At 38.7% G+C, this 15,199-nt stretch overlaps 1 protein-coding gene across 1 annotated transcript; it reads left to right on the forward strand.

The window, feature by feature from the left end:
• Positions 1 to 1,906: 1,906 nt before the first annotated feature.
• On the forward strand, positions 1,907 to 4,423 carry LOC128483935 (transmembrane protease serine 3-like). The gene is made up of 6 exons (XM_053460256.1): positions 1,907 to 1,979; positions 2,332 to 2,497; positions 2,950 to 3,203; positions 3,690 to 3,808; positions 3,963 to 4,236; positions 4,392 to 4,423. Exons 1-6 carry the CDS (start codon positions 1,907 to 1,909, stop codon positions 4,421 to 4,423), a joined length of 918 nt encoding a protein of 305 aa, XP_053316231.1.
• Positions 4,424 to 15,199: the final 10,776 nt, after the last annotated feature.

A 15,199-nucleotide genomic window follows, 5' to 3' on the forward strand; every position in this document is an offset into this window, starting at 1 on the left:
GGGGGGCTGGCTGGGGGCATCAAATAAATCAATACACAAGGGTGTATAGCAAAAATGCACAAAGGAGGGTGGCTGGGGGGGCACAAATACACAAGGGGCAATACACACAAACAGCAAAGCAATGTGGAAAGCATTTTTATACTAGTAGTAGTATATACTTAATAATATTAGTAGGTTATCCCATCCTGGTGTGGGGGTCCATGTGGCAGCAGAGCCTGCCCTGGGGTGTGTATTTGGGTGTCAGTGTGGCAGAGCCTGTCCTGATATGTGTTTGGTCATCTGTTTCCTGGCACTTTACTTGCTGTAGGGTTAAATAGAACTTTGTAATTTGTATTTATCCAGATTTTGTGGTCACTTCAGAGGACAAAACTTTCTAGGCCTAGAAATCAGTGAGAGGAAAAGTAAAGGTTTTGTGTTATTTACTCTTATTTCAGTCTGAATATATTATTAAAAGGAAACGTAGATGTTGGTTCAGAGTTTGTGAAACTCAGTTCTTGATTTCATTATACAGGACACTATTCCCCTTTGGTTTCACAGGCCTTCTCAGACCAAGTGGTACTCAGCTTAGTTATATGCAGCTGCATGCATTGTGTTATCTGTGATGAGGCGTTCATTTGTTCATTTGGTGACGCAGTGCTAAGATGGTTGTGTTGCATTAATGCATTAATATTGTTAAGAATAATGCTATCACTGTTTTGTTGCGCTGAATAAAACTGGACTTTTTCATCTAAAATTTTTTGCAGTAGCAAATGTTTGATTCCATTATGTCTATTCTTAATTTATTTGGGCCTTTTAACTTTTTTGATTTCTGGGATTTTAATAATGTGATAAAAATGATTTATAGTTGTTTGGATGTCAAATAGTGTGTATAATTCTGTTGATCTGTATCTGCTATGTTTCCATACATTATTTATGTATACATGCAAATACAGGTTTTTTTTTTGTCTAATTCAGTTGCATGTGTTGTTTCCATGTGTTGTTTATTTGATCTATACCTGAACTACAGGGTGTAAGTAAAAGAGCGGTATGGTTTAGTGAATGAGGGGATAAAGGGACTCTGGGGATGATTACAGGAGAGAGGACCTCTCACTGTCACGGTGCAGGACTGACTCTCACTGTCTTCTCCCGATCTGCAGTCAGTGTGGCAAATATATTTTTTCCAGTGTGGTAGCGGAGGGAGTGATTGCATGCAAGGGAGCGCTGAGCAGGACCCAAGGAAATGCTTGGGTAGGGTCCAATTTTTTCACTATAAAATATATTGGCAACAGGGTCTAATGTTTATATATATGTATATATATGTATTGGGAGCAGGGGCTAATATTTATTTATATATTGGCAGCAGGGTCTAATATTTATATATTGACAGCAGGGTTTAATATTTATATATATTGGCAGCAGGGGCTAATATTAATATATATCGGAAGCCGGGACTAATAATATATACCGGCAGCAGGGTCTAATATTAATATATATCAGCAGCAGGAGCTAATATTAATATATATCGGAAGCAGGGGGTAATAAGTGCATATTATGTAGTTAAAAATGCACGTCTAACGTGTATATATATATATATATATATATATATATAGTGTATATGTACCATTTTATAATTGGCCCCCCTACTTTGGTCCCTGGCCCCCCATGTGCCCCCCCTAAATATGAAAGCTGGAGACGCCACTGATCACAAAGGGTGTCTTATGATGTCACTAAAGCCAGACTCTAATCAGCAGGTTTTTGTTCACCCCAGACAGACTCTTTTGAGATCTACTTGCGTAAGGAGGACGACAAATAGAGACATTTGTGCGTTTCAACTGTTTTAAGAATTGGCAGTTATCAGGTCCTGATTTGATCAGGCTCATTGTTACCGTTTGCCAAGTGAATTAAAACCCATTTCTTGTTTCACAAGATGAGAAGCATGCACTGGTTTTATGCTTTACTTCTGGTGTGTGCAGCTATCTGCATCAGGGAAGCCTGTGGTGGTGAGTAAAACATTTCTAACCTAAATACATTAGAACTAACATACAGGGGGACATCTTTATAGAGGACACTGGGGGTTTTAAACTGAATGATGGCTCTGGCTCTGGCAATATAGTTTCAAAACATACAATCACAGATCATCTTTCCATGACCTTTTTACAGGATATTGAGTTTATTGTTCATATGTATGTTTGGGGGTTAGTTGTATTTATATACACTACGTCCCTTCTCCAGATGCAGAGTCTGCTTTCTCTTGAGAGCTTCTTAGTGGAAGACAGACACCGCTGCTGGATTGTCAGCAAACTTTTGGAGCCCCATAGTTATAGTTAAATAAATGAACATTTTTTCCAACAGCATGTGGAGTCCGGAAGAACGGGTATTTTTCACCCAACCAGCTCAATGCATCATTGGCAGAATTCCCTTGGCAGGTGTCTGTGAATCTTGGTGGACGCCATATCTGCTCAGGCACCATTATTAGTGAATTTTGGATTGTGACTGCTGCCCAGTGTGTTACTGAAACGTAAGTAATAACCTGTATCCTGAGTTACGCCATCTCATATTTAACCACGTATACAATATTAACGTCAAACTGTTACATAGAGGAATGTTCGTATGTATTCTATAGCCTGCAAATGAAATCATAATTGTAGTTATTTAAATTGAACATTATAATGTTATTATTAGAATTTGGCCAAACCAAATATCCTTTTATCTGCCACACAAAAGCCCCCCGAAAAAAGATGCAGAAAACATGGCTGCATACCTAGTCCATGAGATAATCTATAAATGAGAGGAGTACGTACATCACCCATTTACCCTTTTTAGTAGGGTATAGTTATATATATATATATATATATATATATAAGGAGAAATTTGTTAAACTATATTGTGGACAAAACAGGTATTTTTGTAGTTTGTATTTGAAGAATGAAATAGACAAAAGTTGCAAACACTGTTTTTTCTTATTTTTAGGGGAGGTAAATCTCTGTTGGAGGTTGGGCTGATTACCTTTAAGGTAAAAGGCAGGCTTTATCCAGTAAAGACAATATTGTCGAATAGGGCATACAGTCCAGAGACATCGGAAAATAACATCGCCCTGCTGGAAAGCTCTGAAAGCATCAAGTTTGATGACTTGGTCCAACCAGCCTGCTTCCCTGTGGATGAAGATCTCCTAATGGATCAACTAAGTAACTGCTGGGTGACCAGTTGGAGAGAACATGACAAAGGTAAATGGGCCGTACAAAACTGTAGACTTCAACCTGGAAATGCACAACTATTTTTTCTACTGTCAGCACTTTCCATGGAAACCACCTTGGTTTTTCTTCTCACACCTTTTCTCTTCCATGTTTGCCATATTTGCAGTTTAAAAGCAGAGGGTATTTTTACTTTGAAGAATAAGCTAAGAATGCTTCAAAGCACAATAGTAGAATTAGCTACTTACTGCCTTAGATAATGTACCATTTTAAAATCTTGCACCTTGTCATTTAATTAGATTAACTCCCTATAATACTTGCTGCAATTCTAATGGACATAGGTCAAGTTCCATAGCCTAGATCACTTCATGGTTAATCACTGTAAGAGTAAAATAAAATCTACAGAATTCTTAAGTTATACAAAGATGTTGAAAAAACCTTTTTGATAGAATACTTTAAATGGCATTTGTATTACTGTAATTCATATAGTTATGCTCATCTTTTTAATAAAATCTAAAGGTAGCTTTGCTGTGTTGGAAAAGTTGTCAGCGGCCCCCACAGAACAGTGTCGTTTCAATGACACAGAAAACATCATGTGCGCCATGATCAACGATATGCCAGATGAAGCAGACTGTATGGTAAGTAGAGGAACGCTAGTTTTATTATATGTCTCTTTTCTTCCATGATCCTTGATACAGGTCACATGTTTATTAAATAAACATGTCAAAGTATTGTTATTAAGTTGATACCAAATTACAGCATTCATCCGCTATTATTCATTCATTCTGCTAGGTGAAGAGTGGCGACTCCTTGGTTTGCCAATACGGAGAGAGCAAAGCCTGGACTCTGGTTGGTATCGCCAGTGATAGATCATCAAATTGCTCAAAAACAATGTTGTTCACCAGGGCATCATATTATATCACTTGGCTTGAAGAGATCACAGAGGCCGAGGCCAAGCCTGTTGTTCCTGGAATTAATCCAGAAGAAGAAACATCACGCAAAAGCCTTCTAACCAATAACACCATGCTTGATCCTGAGGAAATCCCAGACCTTGTAATTGGAGAAGGTAATTCACTCTTTAGAATATTTGATCCAATTGATAACAAGGCAAACCATCTGAAGACAGGATCATTGCATATGGTTTACTTTTGCTTCTTCTTTACATTTTATGTAATCGGATTAATCGCAGAAAGTTAAACACAAACAACTTACTTTCTGTAGACAAAGCTCCCGGAACCGCCATGTCTGCTTGATTTTGTTTGTTAATATCACCGACAAATAAACTGTGAATTTAAAAATGACACTTGCTTAAATATTGTTATTTCTTTCCTAGAAGAAAGCATTAGTTACTAGTCCATTTTTCCAGGATCTTTTGTATTTTATTTAGCTTGTAAGCAGAGTAGGACGAGATACTATTGGAATGCTCACTTTTTGAGTTAATCTGTCTAAAGGAACAGGATAGACAGTAGACAATCAACTTTTGGCAGAAGTGATAGATACTTTAAAATTTAAGTCGCGAGTTCATATTATGAATTACAGTTAAAATTAAAATTTTATCTGGAAAAAATGGAAAAGGGGACTTTGTTTGTTTTAAGACCACACAACAGTAAAACAACATTTTAGGAGAATAAAGCCTTTAAGGAATTGATGAATAACACTAAAATAGTGATAAAACCTTCCAACAAAGGAGGTAATGTAGTCATTATGGGAAGGGAATTTTAGAAACCGATCTGTCTGCACAACAGACCTAGTGCTCCTACCACAAGACAAAAGGGTAGGAAGAAAAAAAGACAGTGAAGAGGGGAAGAGGAGAGAAAATGATAGGCAGAAAGAGGGGAGAGAGAAAGGCAGAAGGGGAGACATAGGAAGATAGCGGAATGACACTTTTAACAGCCTATTTTTATATGTATTTGACAGTGATTTTTTTCTGAGTTTGTAAGTCAGTCTTTGTGAATAACTCATTGCATATTCAGAATGATTATTTATACTGAACTAACATCTTAACCATGAATATTTACACTCAATTAAGTATTGGTACATCCTTCAAATGGGTTGTGGTAACATGCTAATAAAAAATCAGACCAATTTCTTTTGGGGCATTAGTTACTTTATTTATTGATGGACTAGTCATCTAATCTTGATTACATTTTTTAAATGCAGTGCCAACATATTTATTTTATTGTACATTTAATTCTCTGTCACCATTAACAACACGACTATCTCTACTAACCAGGCCCAATGCCTTGGGGTCATCCATGACTCTAACCTTTCCCTCATCCCTCACATTCAGTCCCTCGCCAGATCCTGCTGCTTGCACCTAAAAAACATCTCTCGCATCCGCCCATTCCCCACCCAAGAATCCACAAAAACTCTGGTTCATTCACTTATCATTTCCTGTCTTGACTACTGCAACACTCTTGACTCTCTCCTCTATAGTCTGTTGTAAATGCTGCTGCTAGGCTTATCTTCCTTGCACGCCACTCCTCTCCTGCTTCCCCCCTCTTTGAAACCCTCCACTGGCTCCCTATTACCTTTAGAATTAAATTTAAAATCCTGGTACTGACATATAAGGCCATCCATAACACTGCTCCTCCATACATTTCTGCCCTCATAAGCAAATACTCTCCTACTCGATCCTTGCGTTCTTCTCATGAGCTTCAGCTCTCCTCCTCACTCATCACCTCTTCCTTTTCCCGTCTAAAAGATTTCACTCGGGCTGTCCCAATATCTCTGGATCCACCCAACCTTCAGCATTCACCCTCCCTCCTCCATCTCAAAACTCACTTCTTCAGAGAAGCATACCATCTTAGCTGCTAGAACTTCATTGTCACTGATACAACCACCACACTACCTCTCACCCTTTCTCTGTGCCTTATGTTTGTCACCCCATTCCCTCAAGATAGTAAGCTTGCGAGCAGGGCTCTCTCCAACGAATGTATCGGTTTGTCTTAGTCTTTAATTTTAAAAATGTCATGCTAGTAAGGGTGAAATGCTGGGGAAAAAAAGTGCAGAATATTTAACAAATAAATGATTACAACAAACATCATATAGGTTATTATCTAACCCGGTATTTCATTTCCTTTAGATAAGATTCGCAAGATAACGGTAAAGACTCATACAACAAACTCCGATAATGTGTTGAGTAAATAATTTAGCCAAATGATGATGGGCTTTAGAAGCGGTACTTTCCTTCCACTCTTCTAATGAGGTCACATATATCACTAGTAATGTCTTATCCCCAAGTATTTCATTTTTTCCACATGCAGAAGGACACACACACATGCACAGTTTGCCATCAGCATGAAATATCTCTTGTATCAAGGCAGTAAACACTATTTACTTCATTGATGCCTCGAAAAAGGTGTTACTGCAAGCATTAAAACATTGGAATAGCTGGGCTATACCTGCTTGTTTACCTTCATCATGATCATCATACCTGGGAACTCTCCGGGTTAGACAGCGGGAACGCCCCCGGCATCAGCGTGAATTCCCCGACATCAGTGGGAACGTCCCCCGATGTCAGCGGTTATTCCCCCGACAGCAGCGGGAACGCCCCCAACGTCAGCGGGAACTCCCACCAATGTCAGCGGGACCGCCCACCGATATCAGTGGGACCGCCCAGTGTGCAGTCCTGGCGGCGTCCCGCAAGGTTTGGATGTCAAAATAGTTGAATGTATAACACAGTGATTCAGTCACAGGAGGCAGAAGGTTGTAGTTAATGGTGTTTATTCAGAGGAAGGACTTTTTACTAGTGGGGTGCATCGGGGATCACTATTGGAACTTTATAAGATTTTTATTAGTAATATTCCAGATATTAATGGTAAGGTGTATCTTTTTGCAGACGATACAAAGGTCTGCAACAGACCTTGCAGGTGGAACAAGTCAAATGGCAAATTAGTTAAGTAAATTAGAAGAATAGTCGAGAGTGTGGGAGCTGCTCGTTAATGTTGATAAATGTAAAATAATGCACTTGGGACATAAAAATCCCAAGGCAGAAGATAGCACTGGGGCACTGTTAGTGACAACAGAAGAGAAAAACTTAAGAGTAATTACCGTATTTGCTTGATTATAAGACGACCCTGATTATAAGACGACCCCCCAAAATCTGAATATTAACTTAGGTAAAAAAGAAAAAGCCTGAATATAAGACGACCCTAAAGGAAAAAAGTTTTACCAGTAAATGTTAATTCATGTAAACTATTTTTTTTAATAAAAGCTATGATTGAGAAAAATATTTTTTTTTGTTTTTATTTCTTGTATTTTCCAACCTGTCCCCCAGTTACGCACATCTGCCCCCAGACTTGCCACACCAATATGGCACTGTGGCCCATGATATGCCTTTTAACCCTCTATATGCCACTGTGCCCCATGGTATGCCTTTTGACCCCCTATGTGCCACTCTGCCTCCAGAAATGCCTTATACCCCTATATCCCATTCTGGCATTTAGGGGGTTAAAATGCATATTATGGGGCAGAGTGGCATATAGGGAGGTATAAGGCATTCCAGGAGGCAGAGTGGCATTAAGGGAGTTAAAAGGCATTATATAGAGCACTCTGCCTCCAGAAATGCCTTATACCCCTATATGCCACTCTGGCATTTAGGGGGTTAAAAGGCATATTATGGGGCAGAGTGGCATATAGGGAGGTATAAGGCATTTCAGGAGGCAGAGTGCACTATTAAATGCCCCCTTAACGCCACTCTGCCTCCTGAAATGCCTTATACCTCCCTATATGCCACTCTGCCCCATAATATGCCTTTTAACCCCCTAAGTGCCAGAGTGGCATATAGGGGTGTAAGGCATTCCAGAAATGCCCTACACACACACACACACACACACACACACACACACACACACACTTACTTACTTACTTACCGGTGCTTCCAATTTCCTGCTGTATTGCCGGGGCAGCGGGTTGACGTCTCATTCCGCGGCAGCCGGAAGGAGGTGGAGTTGGCAGCGGGGGTTTGTATGCGTCCGTCGCAAATACCTTCCCCGGCTGTCAGAGATCAGGAACTCTTAAACTCTGATCTCTGACAGTCGGGGAAGGTATTTGCGACGGACGCATACAAACCCCCGCTGCCAACTTCACCTCCGGAAGCACCGGTAAGTGTGTGTGTGTGTGGGGGGGGGCGACGACAGGAGGATCCAGGTCCCCTGCAGCGGTGCGGGGGATCTGGATCTTAGTCTCCTAATCAGACCTCTATTTGAGGTCTGATTAGAAGACGACCCCGATTATAAGACGAGGGGTATTTTTCAGAGCATTTGCTCTGAAAAAAACCTCGTCTTATAATCGAGCAAATACGGTATTCCCTACAGCCTAAAGGTACACAGACAATGTAATAAAGTGTTGGAAAAAAACAAGCATGGTTCAGGGTTGCATAGGGAGAGACATTAATAGCAGGAAGAGGGAGAGGTGGTTCTGCCAATTTACAGATCCCTCAGGCCTCACCTAGAGTATTGTGTACAGTTCTGGAGACCTCGTCAGAGGAGGTCTACAAAAATAATAAGTGGCTTGCAGAATAACATTTATCTGGGAAAACTAAGGAACTGTTACATGTATAGCTTAGAGGAGTGGAAGAGAGAGTCGAGATGTAGTAAAGACATTTAAATACTTAAAGGGACTTAACAAAGTACAGGACGGTGGCTTATTTCAAAGGATGAGAAATGCTTGCGCAAGATGGTCTAAAACTAGATAGTCAGAGGCTTACATGTGATGTAAGGAAGAGGATGAGAGGATGGTTGATAAATAGATCAGCCTCCCAGCAGAAGTGGTGGGAACTCAAACATGCATGGGACAGGCATCTAGGACAGCACCAAGGACTAATTGGGGTTTTTGCTGCTTACACCAGAAACAATTGGCAGACAAGGTGAGCGTATAGCATTCAGTTTTACAAATCTATGATGAAGCCCATAGCTTGGAGACCAGTCCAGGCCTCCCTGTATAACACTGCACTATAGTAACACACAAACAGGTGACAGCACATGGGATGTTAGTCTTGGTTATATAATGGTTTTAATATGTGTTTACCGGTAACAATGTTGTTTTTAAGACCAAAAATCACTTAAGGAGAAATTCTGTGCACAAATAAATCATCTGGAATATTTAAAGAATGTCAAACAAGAATGATGTTCTTCTAAAACTAAAGGCTGAGTGTCGCCCCAGACATTTCTGTAAATAACCAGCAACAAAACAGCTGGTCTGTTCTCATGCCTGAAATTCTTTTTCACTTAAAAGCAAATCAAAAGGAACACATGCAAACACGTGTTAATTATGCTTCAACATATTCAGGATTATTAAGAAGGTGTCACATATCACATATTCGTGCAACTGTCTTATTAGAGAATGCAAGAAAAATCTGCTGGCTTGCCTTACTTAAAATTAGTTCTGTTTTCAACAAAGCATTTAACAGAGAAATCATGTTATATTCCTGTTACACTCGTCGCTTGTGACAGCCATTACCGTTAGGAAAGGGGTATGTGTTCATATTTATGGCCCCTTCGGCCTACAGATCCCTAGATGCCCCAAAGGACGTCCCCTTCTCCTGCTGGGTCATCCTATAGAGTGTCAGCATATGATGTTATATCCCAGGTATACACATTATTCCCATAAAAACAATACTACAGAACTCTGTAGCACTGGGTCAGTTTCCAAAGAGGTATTTGATCTTAGGCCTCTCCAAATTGATCCATTGCGGGCTATAGTGCACTAGGGAGATCAATTGGCTCCTAGTGAAGGGGCTACCATTCCCTGGATCCGCTGCCCTAGGCCGGTACATTCCACTGCATATGCTGATGGTGAATGTTTTGGGGCCTGAGTTCCCAATTTCCTACATGAAAACAAGTTGCAGAGCTCCAAAGAGCCAGCACTGCATGTTGGTGCCTACCTCTGGTGTAAAGCCATGTTGTTTTCACCTTCCATTAAAAAAAAGAAAAAACATAATACACACAAGCATATACTCACACTCACATAAATACATACATACACACATATCCACACACACTGTTTGAGGTCAGTTAGCCATTTCCTAGTTTTTGAAAGAAAAGCAAATTTTGACCATTAAAACACTGTCAAATGGTACAAATACAGTGCAGTTGTTGTTAATTCTGTAAATGACTATTGTAGCTGGGAAAGACTCATCTTTTAATTGAATATCTTCACAGATGTACAGAGGCCCTTATCAGCAACAATTACCCCTGTGTTCCAATTGCATGTTGTATTAGCTAATCCAAGTTTAAGTTTAAAAGGCCAATTGATCATTAGAAAACTCTTTTGCGATTACATCAGCACAGCTACAAATTTCCTTGTTTTCCATGAAAACAGCTAAGTGACCTCACAATTTTGAACGGTAGTGTACATACAAAAAAGATGAGATGGACAACACTAGGTTGCCCTAGTAAGTTTTAGCTCACTTGTCATAGTAACCTCCTTCAGCATATCTAACTATTCCCACCTACAAGTGCATTCTAGAACCAAAACACATTGCAAAGTTCACTAGGTTTCAAGTTTTTCTGAAGTAATACTGCAGTTTTTTGGACATGAAAAAACTGCAATACTGCACTTTTACTGCAGTATTACTGCACATTTACTGCATTTGTACTTCACTGTACTGCAGTTGTACTGCAGTTATTTTTGTACGGAAGTACAAATGCAATAAAGCTACAGCACATTGAAGTAAAACTGTAGGTTTGCAATATAAAAAAAGTGCAGTAAATGTGCAGTAATACTGCGGTAAAAGTGCAGTAAATGTGCAGTAATACTGCAGCAAAAGTGCAGTATTCTAGTTTTTTCATGTCCAAAAAACTGCAGTATTACTTCAGAAAAAACTGCAGTAATTTTTCGTAAGGGGGTAGCCATTTCTCCCTAAAGACTTCAGTGATTCTCGTTCTTGCTTCTTTCTCATGTGTCACTCCCTCCAAGTCAGGAGTGATGGAGGTTTGAACAAGCGTCCCTGAATATAGAAGGTACTACACCTATCCTCTGTGCCTGCCCACAGACATAAGATGTCTGCCTGCCTGCTCCTCTTACCAGCTCCAGCATTCAATGACCTTTTATAACCCGGGCATGCTCCTAGCTTTCTTGATAAAGAATCGTACTTCCTGGCCCTGATTGTTGTCCTGTGGTGTTTTGTATCTTAGCCTTTTCTCTAGTTTTGACTCCTTTGTCTTTGGTACTGTGCTATTGTTCCCCTTATGCATTACCTGCTTGTTCTAAAGACCCTGTTGCGGTGAGCCTGTTCCGAGGCTCCCTGCTTCTTCCAGTTGTGTCTCCAGATGGCGCCAGACAAAAAGTCTAAGTCTACAGTATCCAGCTATCTGCTACTAGGCTGCCCCCAGACGAGTTCTGAGCCCGATCCTGCACAGGGACTCGCAGCCCTTGGATTTATTATGTCATATTCCTTCACAATTCTTTAAGCGTCTACCACAAAACTAAGCATTTTATATAGCACCTTTTTTTCCATTACAGATGAGTTAAGGCTGTATATAAAGGTCAATGTAATTATTTCTTAATGGAGTTCATTTTCTTAGTACGAAAGCATCCAGTGATAAATTACATGTTTCCGTCGCACAGCCGGTTATTTTGAGCCTCCCCGTTGTAATAAAATTCTTTCAGCGTGTATAACAATATCTGATGAAAGCTCGAAAAATCATTGACTAGCAAACAGGAAGTGTAATTAGTCCTTGAAATAGCAACCGTCATTATATTCATAATGATAACTTCTAGCACTTAACACCACACCTTAGAAAATAATATATTTTTTCTGGCTGTAATGAAAAAAAATAAGCACACCTTGTAACAAACACTAATTAAAAAGTAAAATCTAAGGATTTCAATTAACAGTTACACCTAGGGTTGTACTTTTTTGGGTGATTGAAGGCGTTTATCTTAATTTCAGCAATCATCCACTTCAGCATTTCTGATGTTCTGTGTGAGATCTAAGCATTTTTTTAATAACTTTGTTACTTTGAATTCGAATAGTGGTGAAAATAAAACTCATTGGCCCGGAAGAGAATTATGATGGGAAAAGGTTAATAGTGTAAAGAAGGCATATCGCTGTAAGGGTTAATGGTTAAGAAAAGAGTAACTATGATGTTTTTCTGTATAAAAAAACATGTTTTTATGATGTTTTTCTGTATATAGGAGCTTTAAAGTAAAGTTATGTAGAATGGTATCATGTGATGCAGGATGCAGCTGACATTGACAGGATATGGAGAGCAGTATGAAGATCCAAGTTTTATCGAATTAACCCATTTATGAGCATGAAGGCTAATAAGCATAAAGACTCTTTTTGTACTACTAAATGTTATTAAAATGGGACCCTTCAAGCTAAAAAAAAGGAGACCGCCACGGAGCAGCTCAGTGTGTGGTGTTGGGAATTTAGCCTTGCAGCCCGTCTCGCACTGAAGTAGCAAACAGCTTTGGGGGTCTCCCTGTACCGGAAGGGACGTAAGCATTATCAGTTCCGTTTTTAAAAAAATCAGATTTTTATTCATGTATTTTGATTTGGTTAATAAACTACCGTATATGCATGATTTCATCCATCGAGTAAAAGCGTCATCTCTGTATCCTTGAGCCTGTTAACCCCTACCTGACCACGCAGGCATGTGCAGTTCTGGGTTAAAGCACATTATTCACAATTTAGCACAGAATAATCCTGTGTTATTTGTATACCAGTCCAATCTTTGGAACAAATAAAATAACATTTTAACAATTTGACCATTGAGGATGCGTATTGGCAGTGACAATTAGTACAGGTACATTTCATAAATCTTGTGTTACTATCTCATCAAACATTTATTCTTGAGTCATGATTGCACCAAGCACTTTAATGGAACCTTTGGTTTCTATAAATAAATTAACATGGAGTGAATCAGTGTACTTTTTGACTAACATTAGGAGTGGCCTGTGTTGTTCAGCAGTAAAATGCAGTCTTGATGGGCTCAACCCTTTTACCAACATGTGACCCTTTTACTGAATTGTTTAAGCAATGATCCTTCTTTAAAAGGACTATAGAAAATATAATCCCCACTGCATGGAATCTCTGCCAAAGCCTTCATTTTGCTTTTGCTCATTTTATAGAAATCACAATGCCAATGTGTTTAATAATTCATTACTAGAGGAACAGTAAAAATGGAACAAATATAATGCCCCCCCAGGCAGTGTTCCTTATTTACTTGCATTTGGTTAGAACATATGACCTAACTGAAGGACAAGCAGAGGTGACAGCCAAAGCAGGTGCGTTATAGCTGGGTGAGCCTGTATGGGTTTTAGTCTAACACCCAGCTCATTAAAAGCGAGTATAAGGCAGAGCTGATCTAGATCAAATGCCTCCTCTTGGGTCTTATTTAGATCCATATGGATGTGTGCAAGTTCTTTTAGTATCCCTGTAGGCATGTGGGATAGGGATGTTCGGCATGAATCCTCATTTTTTGGGAAAAAAGTTAATTTCTTAACCAAGTAGCACTCAACTAATACTCGCATGTACAGAAGACTAAGTAGACTATTTAAGTAAACAGCCATGTGTGCAAAAAAATGCAAGACATCACTATGTGAGAGGAGATGATCTGGACAGTTTTTCTGGAGCCAGCTTGATATTTTAAGAGCTAAAGGCGACCTGGTAATTTCCAATACCTGTAAATGACTATGCATTTACAAAACAAATATTATGTCTTTTAAAAGGGCTGATAATTCCTCTTTTTACTGATTTTTTTCACAATAATACAAATTTTTTTCAAAAATGCGTTTTTTTTATTATTCAAAAAAAAATGAACGACCGTTTCTTGTGAATAAATATACATAGACACAAATAAAACAAAATACAATTTACAGCTTTAGCGACTGTAAAATAAAATGCTAAAAGAATGAAACACCGGTATACAGACTTGTCTTCCATATATTTGGCTTGCAATAATTGTAATGGAGTTTAAGTACACCTGTATACTCATTCCAGCCGTAGCAGATATATTTGGAGTGATCTTTGAGACGGAATATGCAGACAAAAAAAAATAAAATAAAAAAAGAAACACAATAGAAAAAGTGCATAACACAAATAGAACCGATAAAAAAGATTGTCTACCAAGCAGCAAATTGAAATTTCATTTAACTGTCAAATTAAATACTGGTTGAGTTTAAAATATTTTACAAAATAAGCAAGGCTAAAAACAAAAATACATTGAAAAAAATAATAAAATTGCAATATTTTGTAGAGATCCCGGTACCATGCATATTATATACTAGGAATGCACTGCCGTGGAACAGGTGCCTGAAAACACAGCAATACATAAATAATTAAACTATTACTGTAAAGTTAAATACGGTCTGTTATAAATAGCGGCTTAAACAGATATAGGTTGGCATTAAAGAGCCCCTGGCTATTCTACTGGTGTGGTGCAATAGAACAATGTCTATATGTCAATATGGGATCAGATATACATCGATTGTGTGTTAAAAGTCTTTACAAGCATGTTTTAGTACAGTATTACCATGGTATATATCAGAGATAAAGGGGAGGTGAAGATTTTCAACTTAATGTTTAAAAAAAACACAAAAAAAAACATTATGGCTTTACCTTCAAAAAAAAAAAAAACACAGGCGCGTAGGTAAGGATTACAGATGTTACTATATTTTCTGAGCGAGTGAAGATATTAAAATCTTATATAAATCTTTACTTAAGACTAAGAACAAGTAAATAGATTACATTCTGACAGCCTATAAAGATACTCAAAACTGGCTGAGGATTAATTATTCCTATGACAAAAATCCCAGAACCACCAAGGTCGTTGGAGCTCTCAAAAAGTGTTATTAAATATACTTCAGCCAGACAATAATTCACAAGAGAATGGCTCAGATATTGGAAGAAAACACCTGTAAGATCTACAGCAACTGAGGATTTCCTAAATATTCTGAGACATTTTGAGGTAACTGAAGACAACGTTAGTCGAGCTACATTGGCAAGAAAGCTTTGCTCAGTGCCAATGTGGATTGGTCAACGTGACCTTTCTTAATAAGATCCTACACTTATTAAACTC

The sequence above is a fragment of the Spea bombifrons genome, chromosome 3 (genome assembly GCF_027358695.1).
Source record: "Spea bombifrons isolate aSpeBom1 chromosome 3, aSpeBom1.2.pri, whole genome shotgun sequence".
Classification (NCBI taxonomy): Eukaryota; Metazoa; Chordata; class Amphibia; order Anura; family Pelobatidae; genus Spea; species Spea bombifrons.

Coding starts and splice junctions, on each gene's coding strand:
- LOC128483935 (XM_053460256.1), top strand. CDS start 1,907: ATGAGAAGCATGCACTGGTTTTATGCTTTACTTCTGGTGTGTGCAGCT. Junction 3,204..3,689: donor TTGGAGAGAACATGACAAAG/GTAAATGGGCCG, acceptor TAAAATCTAAAG/GTAGCTTTGCTGTGTTGGAA. Junction 3,809..3,962: donor CAGATGAAGCAGACTGTATG/GTAAGTAGAGGA, acceptor TCATTCTGCTAG/GTGAAGAGTGGCGACTCCTT.